General features: G+C 35.9%; 1 protein-coding gene across 1 annotated transcript; it reads right to left on the bottom strand.

Annotated features, from left to right (window-relative positions):
* Window positions 1–5198: 5198 nt before the first annotated feature.
* On the bottom strand, window positions 5199–5948 carry LOC309977610 (large ribosomal subunit protein uL30-like; the record flags this gene model as incomplete). Its single annotated transcript, XM_082863766.1, has 1 exon — window positions 5199–5948. Exon 1 carries the CDS (start codon window positions 5940–5942, stop codon window positions 5199–5201), a length of 744 nt encoding a protein of 247 aa, XP_082719892.1. The 5' UTR covers window positions 5943–5948.
* Between the last annotated feature and the right edge of the window lie 3455 nt (window positions 5949–9403).

Genomic DNA, 9403 nt, shown 5'->3' with positions numbered 1-9403 from the left:
TTTCATAACTTACTACAAAGCTATAGTAATCAAAACCATACGATACTGAGTCATAAAGACAGAGAAATAGACTGAAGGGATAGAATGGAGAACCCAAAAATAAACTCTCACATATAAGGCCAAGTGGTTTTAGACAAGGGTGCCATGACCATTCAATGGGGAAAATACAGTGTTTTCAAACAAGTGATGTTGGGAAAACTGGATAAGCAACATGTAAAACATAAGTTGTACCCTGTATATAAAAGTTAACTCAAAATGGATCCAAGAGCTAAAACTATATGTCTCAGAAGGGAATACTTCATGATAATGGATTTAACAATGATTTCTTGGACATGACACCAAAGCACAGAAAACAAAAGAAAAGATAGATAAATTGTACTTCATCAAAATTAAAAACTTTTTTGCATCAAAGGATACTATCAATAGTGAAAAGGCAACCATGGAATGGCAGAAGATATTTGCAAATCATATATCTGATAAGGGATTGATATCCAGTATTTATAAAAAGCATCTACAACTTAACAACAAAATCAAACAACCTAATTCAAAAATGGGCACAGTACTTGAATAGACCTTTCTCCAAAGATACACAAATGGCCAATAAACACATGAAAAGATGCCCAACATCACTAATCATTAGGGAAATACAAATCAAAACCACAATACCACTTCACATCCATTAGAATGCTACTATTGAAAAAAAGAAAAAGGGGAAATAACAAGTGCTGATGAGGATGTGGAGAAACTGGAACCCTTGTGTAATTGCTGGTGGGAATGTAAAATGGTATAGCCACTGTAGAAAACAGTATGGTGGTTCCTCAAAAAATCAAACATAAAATTACCACATAATCTAGGAATTCCACTTTGGGGTATACACCCAAAAGAATTTAAAGCAGGGACTCAGAACAGATATTTGTACACCCATGTTCATAGTAGCATTATGGTGGCTACCAGGCACTTGGGCTGGGAGTGGGGCGGGTTGGTGAATATGGGGAGTTAGTGTTGAATGGATAAAGAGTTTCCCTCAAGGAAGATGAAAAAGTTTTGAAGATGGACGGTAGTGGTGGTTGCACAACACCGTGAATGTACTTAATGCCACTGAACTGCACACTTAAATATAGTAATTTTATTTATATTTTACTATAATTTAAAAAGCGGGAAAACCACTCTAGAAGAAAGTTATTGTCATTTCCTATTTCAAATATAAGAAACAGAGCCTCTGTGAGACTGATTTTAACAGTAAGGACACTCAAATTCCAAGTATCAGAAGCCTCATCTAAAAATATATAAAAGTAAACCCACCCCAAAGAAAAACCATCATCAAATACCACTTCCCACCCATTAGGAGAGTTATGATCAAAAAGATAATGTAGAGAAATCAGAACCCTCATACATTGCTGATGGGAATGTAAAAGTGCAGATGCTTTGAAAAATAGTCTGTTTAATGGCAGTTCCTCAAATGATTAAACCTAGAGTTACCAAAAGACCCAATAGTTCCATTCCTGGGTATATAAGAAGAGAAATGAAAACACAAAAACTTGTACACAAATGCTTATATCAGCATTATTCATAATAGCCCAAAGTGGAAACAACCCAAATGTCCATCAGTGGACTAAAGGATAAAACAAAATATTACTCAGCTCTAAAGAGGAATGAAGTGCTGATACATGCTACAGCTTGGATATACCTTGAAAACATTATGCTAAGTGAAAGAAACCAGACACAAAAGTTCACATATGTTATGATTCCATTCATATGAAAGTCCAGAATAGAGAAATCGGTACAGATAGAAAGTAGATCAGTGGTTGTTTAGGGCTGGGGTTGGGGGAGGGATGGGAAGATAGGGGATGATAGCTAACTGGTATCAAGGGTTTTGAGATGATGAAAATGTTCTCAATATTTTCTCAGCTTTACTGAGGAATAACTGACCAATAAAATTGTATCTATTAACAGGGTACCACATGATGATTTGACATAGTATACCGTGTGAAATCAGGTTATTTAATACATCCATCTCCTCACAGTCACTGTTTTTGGTAGAGACAATGCCTAAGGTCTACTCTTCAAAAATCTAGAGTACACACACATTAACTATAGTCACCATGCTGTACACTAGATTCCCAGAGCTTATCCATCTTACAACTGAAGACTTGTTGTACCCTTTGACTGGAATTTTCCCATCTCCTTCACTCCCCAGCCCCTAGTAACCACCATTCTATTCTCTGAGTTTAATTTTTTTTTAATTTCACAGATAAGTGAGATCATGCGGTATTTATCTTTCTTTGTCTGCCTAATTTCACTTAGCATAATGTCCTCTAGTTTCACACATGCTGTTGCAAATGGCAGGATTTTCTTTTTTCTCATGGCTGAATAATGTTTTTTGTGTATGTGTATTTTCTTTCACATCTTCCTTACATTTAGTTTGCTTTTATATCTTGGCTATTGTGAATAATGCTACAATAAACATAGGAGTGCAAATATCTCTTTGAGAGTCTGATTTCACTTACTTCAGATATATTCCCAAATGTGGGATTGTTGGATCATACGGCTCTATTTTAAATTTTTTTGAGGAACCTCTATTTCCACTGATTTCCATAATGGCTATACCAGCTTACATTCCTACCAACAGTGCAAAATTTCTCCACAGCCTGGACAACACTTGTTATCTGTTGTCTTTTTAATAAAAGCCATCTTAGCAGGTGTGAGGTGATATCTCATTGTAGTTTTGATTTGCATTTCCCTGGTGATTAGTGATGTTGAGCACTTTTTGTGTACCTGTTGGCCATTTATATGTCTGCTCTGGAAAAATATCTATTCTGCCCATTTTAAAATTGAATTATTTGTTTCTTTGCTATTGAGTTGCACAAGTTCTTTATATATTTTGGATATTAACCCATCAGATATATTGTTTACAAATATTTTCTACCATTCTATAGGTTGCCTTTTCATTTTGTTTCCTTTGCTGTACAGACACTGTTTAATTTGATGTAGTCCCAGGTGTCTACTTTTGCTTTGTTGCCTGAGGTTTTGGGTGTCATATAAAATAATCATTGCTAAGACCAACATCAAGGAGCTTTTTACCTCTGTTTTCCTCTAGGAGTTTTACAGTTTCAGGTCTTACATTCTAAGTCTTTTATCCATTTTGAGTTAACTTTTGTGAATGTTATAAAATAGGGGTCCAGTTTGATTCTCTTGCATGTAGATATCCAGTTTTCCAAACACCATTATTGAAGAGACTATCCTTTTCCCATTAAGTATTCTTGGCACTCTTGACAAAATCAAGGTTTATAAAAGGCTCTCAAATCTGTTCCATTGGTCTGTGTCTACTATAGATTTGTAATACAGTACTTTGAAATCAGGAATTGTGATGCCTCCAACTTTGTTCTTCTTTCTCAAGACTGCTTTGGCTATTCAGATTCTTTTACGATTCCAAGCAAATTTTAGGATTGTTTTTTCTATTTCTGTGAAAAATGTCATTGGAATTTTGATAGGGATTGCACTGAATCTGCAGATTGTCTTTGGTGGTATGGACATTTTAACAATATTAATTCTTCCAGTCCATAAACATGGGCTATCCTTCTATTCATTTGTGTCTCCCTCAATTTTTACATCACTGTCTTATAGCTTTCAGCATATATATCTTTCATCTTCTTGGTTAAATTTATTCTTACATATTGTTTTTAATGCTATTGTAAATAGAATTGTTTTTTAAATTTCTATTTCTGATAATTTGTTAACATATAGAAAAGCAACTGATTTTTGTATATTGATTTTGTATCCTTCAACCTCATTGAATTCGTGTATTAGTTCTAACTTTTTTTTTTTTTGGTGGAGTCTAGGGTTTTCTATATATAGAATCATGTCATTTGTAAACAGACATTTTTACTTCTTCTTTAAGAACTTGGATACCTTTTATTTCTTTTTGTTGCCTAATTACTCTAGCTAGTACTATGTTGAATAGAAGTGGTGAGAGTGGAAATTCCTGTCTTTTTCCTGATGTTACAGAAAAAGCTTCCAGATTTTCACTGTTGAGTATGATGTTAGCTGTAGGCTTGTCATGTATGGCCTTTATTATGTTGAGGTACATTATTTCTATGCCTTATTATTGAGAGTTTTTAATCATGAAAGGACGTTGGATTTTGTCAAATTCTTTTTCTGCACGTATTGAGATGATTCTATGATTTTTACCCTTCATTCTGTTAATGTGATGCATCTCATTGATTGATTAGAGCATGTTGAATGAACCATCCTTGGTTCATATTCATATATCCTTTAGGGATATTGGCCTGTAGTTTTTCTTTTCTTGTAGTGTCCAGCAAGGCTTTGGTATCAGTGTAATGCTGGTCTCATAAAATAAGTTTGAAAGTGTTCCCTGATCTTCAATATTTTGAAAGTTTGAGAAGGGTTGGTATTAATTATTCTTTATATATTTAGTAGAATTCACCAGTAAAGACTGTAGGTCCTGGGCTTTTCTTTGTTGGGAGGTTTTTGATACTGATTCAATCTCCTACTCGTTAGTCCGTTCAGATTTTCTATTACTTCATGATTCCATCTTGGTAGGTTATATGTGCCAGGGATTTATCCATTTATTCAAGGTTAAAAAACTTGTTAACATACAATTGTTCATAGTAATCTCTTATGATGCTTTGTATTTCTGTGGTACAGTTGGAATATCTTCTTTTATTTCTATTTATTTGAGTCCTCTCTAATTCTTCGTCTAGCTAAATGTGTGTCCATGTTTATGTTTTTTTTGTTTGTTCGTTTTTTTGTTTTTGTGCGCTTCTTTCTAATTGTATTTCAAGTTCTTTCTAAAACAAGGCCCTTGGATACCCCAGGTTCAATATGCCCCTGGGCCTGGTCCACTGCTGTCTTGTATTCATATGTGGGTATTTGTTTGTTCACCAACATGAAGTCCCAGGATAGGTGTGATAAAACAGGACTCCCTCCTCCATGACACAAGTCCTTTGCTGGTTTCAGAGGTGGATGGCGGTCTTTGCAGAAAACACACAGGAACTTTTTCTTGGAACTGAAGTGGGATGAAAAGTGCCTGCCCTGAACATCACCATCTTTTCCCTGACCCTTTCCCTCCAGTTTCTGAAGATACAGCAGAAAATAATCTTGCTTGAAGATACTGGGTAACAATTCCATAAAAGAAAAACACATGCTTCCAAGGCACTGTGCTTGCAGATATGCTGGGTTTAGTTCAGCTGCTGGATAAGCTGATTGATGCATTCACCTCGATAGCCAGGTGAGCCCACTTCCTTGAGGAAGCCCACTCTATTCTTGGTAGCGTGACGGGCCACTGAGTGTTGGAAAGGGCGCAAGAACCCTGAGATCACCTGAAAATTCTTCCCCAGAAAGGCAATTTCGTGAATGAGGTCTTCCAAGCAAATTACACCAAACTTCCCCAGGTGCTCCTCAATCACTGTGTTGTCTGTCAAAGGGATGATTTTATTCTTGACCTTGGCTTGTCCATGTTTCAAGATGAGTTCCCGAACTGACTTCAAATTTGGAAATCCCCAGGTCACATAAGGTTCCACTATACGAAGCGTTTTTATGGTTTGAGGAGTTACTTGCATAAAGACACCACTGAAAATCTTATTCAGGCGAAGTCTTGCAATGGTTCTCTGCACCGGTAAACTCACCCCATTAATCCTTTCGATGCGTAAAACAAAGGCCAAGGAATGTTTATCTGGCACTTCCAAGCCATGAGGTTTCACTTCTAGTCGTCTGAGTCGCACCTTGTCACGTAGTTGCTGCCAGAAATCATGTAGGAACCATTCTAGTCGCTTAAACTTGATCTCTTTTCCTTTCCTCTGCTCCTTCCTTTGCAAAAGCGCCTGCTTTGCCTGGGTGGCTTTCAGGGCCTGATAAGCCTTCTTCTTTTTCAGGAGATTTTCTGGAACCAAAGGGATCTTTTTTCTTGGCTCTTCCTCCGCCATCTTTCCAACTCTCCATGTTTATGTTTAAAAAAAAATCAGATCTTAGTTTCATTGACCTTTTCTATTGACTTTCTGGTCTCTTATTTCATTTATTTCTGCTCTGATCTTTGTTATTTCCTTCCTTCTACTAACTTTTAGGCTTAGTTTTTTTTTTTTTCTAGTTCTTTGAGGTGTAAAGTTAGGTTGTTTATTTGAAATCCTTTTTTTCTTAATGTAGACATTTATCACTATACATATGCTTTCCTCTTAGAACTGCTTTTGCTACATCTGTAAGATTTGGTATAGTGTGTTTTCATTTTTGTTTGTCTCAAGGAATTTTTTTAAATTTCCCTTTTGATTTCTTCTGTGACTCATTGTTTGTTCAGGAGTGTGTTGTTTAGAACACTCCCTAACACCATACACAAAAATAAACTCAAATGGATTAAAGACCTAAATGTAAGGCCAGATACTATAAAACTCTTAGAGAAAAACATAGGCAGAACACTCTTTGACATAAATTGCGGCAATATCTTTTTCAAGCCATCTCCTTGAGTAATGAAAATAAAAACAAAATTAAGCAAATGGGATCTAATTAAACTTAAGAGTTTTGCACAGAAAAGGAAACCATAAACAAAACAAAAAGGAGTGTGTTGTTTAATTTCCGTAAACAAAACAAAAAGGAGTGTGTTGTTTAATTTCCACAAAAAGGAGTGTGTTGTTTAATTTCCAATTTTGTTTTGTTCCATAAACAAAACAAAAAGGAGTGTGTTGTTTAATTTCCACACATTTGTGAATTTTCTCTGTTGTCCATTTGTTTTCTATTTCATTGGTTTCTGTTCCCTTTGTTTTCACCCTCCTGTTACTGATTTCTAGTTTCATGCCATTTTGGTAGGAAAATGAGATGAGATGGTCAGTATGATTTCAATCTTCTCAAATTTGTTAATACTTGTTTTGTGACCTAACAATACAATCTATCCTGGAGAATGTTTCATGTGTGCTTGAGGAAAATGTGTATTCTGCTGCTGTTGGGTGGAATGTTCTCTCTCTCTCTCTCTCTCTCTCTCTCTCTCTCTCTCTCTCTCTCTATATATATATATATATATATATATATATATATATATATATGTTAGATCAATTTGGTCTAAAGTACAGTTCAAATCCAATGTTTCTTTCTTGATATTCTGTCTGATTTGTCCATTGTTCAAAGTGGGGCATTGAAGGCTCTAACTATTATTGTATTGTTGTCTATTTCTCCCTTCAGAGCTGGGAGCATTTGCTAAAATATTTAGGTGCTCCATTGTTGGGTGCATATATATTTACGATTGTTATACCCTCCTGATGAGTTGACTCCCTTATCATTATATAATGAATTTCTTTTTCTCTTATTACAGTTTCTGATTTAAGCCTATTTTGTCTAATATAAGTATAGCTATCCCTGCTCTCCTTTGGTTTCCATTTGCATGGAATATCTTTTTCCATCCCTTCACTTTAAGCCTATGTGTGCTCTTAAAATGGAAGTGAGTCTCTTGAAGGCAGCATAAAGTTGGGTCTTGCTTTTTATCCCTTCAGCCACTTTGTTCCTTTTGATTGGAGAATTTAATCCATTTACATTTAAAGTAATTATTGATAGTAAGGACTTACTAATACCATCTTATTGTTTTCTAGATGCTTTATAGATCCTGTCTTCCTGGTTCACTGTCTTCCTTTGTGAGTTAATAATTTCCAATAGTGGTATGCTTTGATTCTCTTCTATCTTTTGTGTATCTACTGTAGGTTTTTGCTTTGTGCTTACTGTAAAGCTTACATAAAGCATCTTATAATTATAACAGTCTTTTTAAGCTGGTAACAACTTAAATTTGATTGCATATAAAAACTCTACCCTTTTATTTCCTTCTCCCATTTTACTTTTGATGTCACGGTTCACATCCTTTTATATTCCATATCAATTATATTGTGGGACTTCCCTGGTGGCGCAGTAGTTAAGACTCCTCACTCCCAATGCAGGGGGCCCGGGTTCGATCCCTGGTCAGGCAACTAGATCCCACATGCTGCAACTAAGAGTTCACATGTCACAACTAAAAAGCCAGAGAGCCACAACTATGGAGCCTGCCTGCCACAACTAGGGAGCCCACATGCCACAAATGAGGAGCCCACGAGCTGCAACTAAGTGCACATGTGCCAAAACTAAGAATGGCGTAACCAAATAATTAATTAATTATTGTGGCTATAGTTATTTTAATACTTTTGTCCTTTAACCTTTATAATAAACTTTAGTGATTAACAAACCACCATATACAGTATCAGAATATTTTGAATTTGATTAGGTACATACCTTTACCAGGGTGATTTATATTTTCATATGCTTTCATGTCACTAATGTGCATCCTTTAATTTCAGCTTGAAGAGCTCCTTTCTGCATTTCTTGTGAGGCAGGTCTAGTGGTGATGACCTCCCTCAGCTTTTGTTTGTCTGGGAAAGTGTTTATCTCTCCTTCCTTTCTGGAGGACAGCTTTGCTAGGTAAAGTATTCTAGGTTGGCAGTTGTTTTCTTTCAACACTTTGAATATATCATTCCACTCTCTCCTGGCCTGCAAGATTTCTGTTGGGAAATTCTCTGATAGCTTTATGGGGGTTCCCTTGTATATGAGGACTTTTTTTTTTCTCTTGCTGCATTAAAAATTCTCTCTTTATCTTTGATTTTTAGACAGCTTTATTTTAATGTCTTAGAGAAGATTCAAAACAAAAAGATTCAACAATCTTTGGGGGGACCTATTCGTGAACCTGAATGTCCAAATCTCTCCCCAGATTTGGGGAGTTCTAAGCCATTATTTTTCAAAGTAAACTTTCTGCCCCCTTTTCCCTTTCTTCTTCTTCTGGGACTCCAATAGTGCCTAGACTGTCTCTTTTGATGTTATCCATAATTCACGCAGGATTTCTTCACTCGTTTTCATTCCCTTTACTTTGTTCTTCCCTGAGTGAATAATTTCAAATGATTTGTCTTCAACTTCCTGTCTTACTGAGATAGAGAACAAATGACATGTCTTCAACTTGCTGTATTACTGAGATTCTTCTGCTTGATCAACTGTGCTGTTGCTCTCTATTGCATTTTTCATGTCATTCGCTGTAGAATTCAGCTCCAGAATTTGCTTGGCTCTCTTTTATGAGTTCTAGCTCTCTGTTAAACTTCTTGTTTTATTCATGTATTATTTTTCTTATTTCATTGAATTGTCTTCATGTTTTCTTGTAGCCTGCTGAGCTTCTTTAAATCGACTAATTTGAATTCCTTATCTGGCAAATCACAGCTCTCCACTCCTTTGGGATCAGTTACTGAAGAATTATCATGTTCCTTTATTTTTCATGTCCCATGAAGTGCTGAATGGCCATCTTCACATGTGAAGAGGCAGCCATCTCTTCCAGTCTTTAGTGATTGGCTTTGAAGGAGAAATAGCTTCTGTCAGTTCTACCAGGGATTCTGAGGCTCTT

Source organism: Leucopleurus acutus, assembly GCF_964270905.1.
Source record: "Leucopleurus acutus genome assembly, chromosome: 21".
Lineage (NCBI taxonomy): Eukaryota > Metazoa > Chordata > Mammalia > Artiodactyla > Delphinidae > Leucopleurus > Leucopleurus acutus.
The sequence above is the reverse complement of the archived record's forward strand: the minus strand, read 5'-3'. Positions and strand labels throughout refer to the sequence as shown.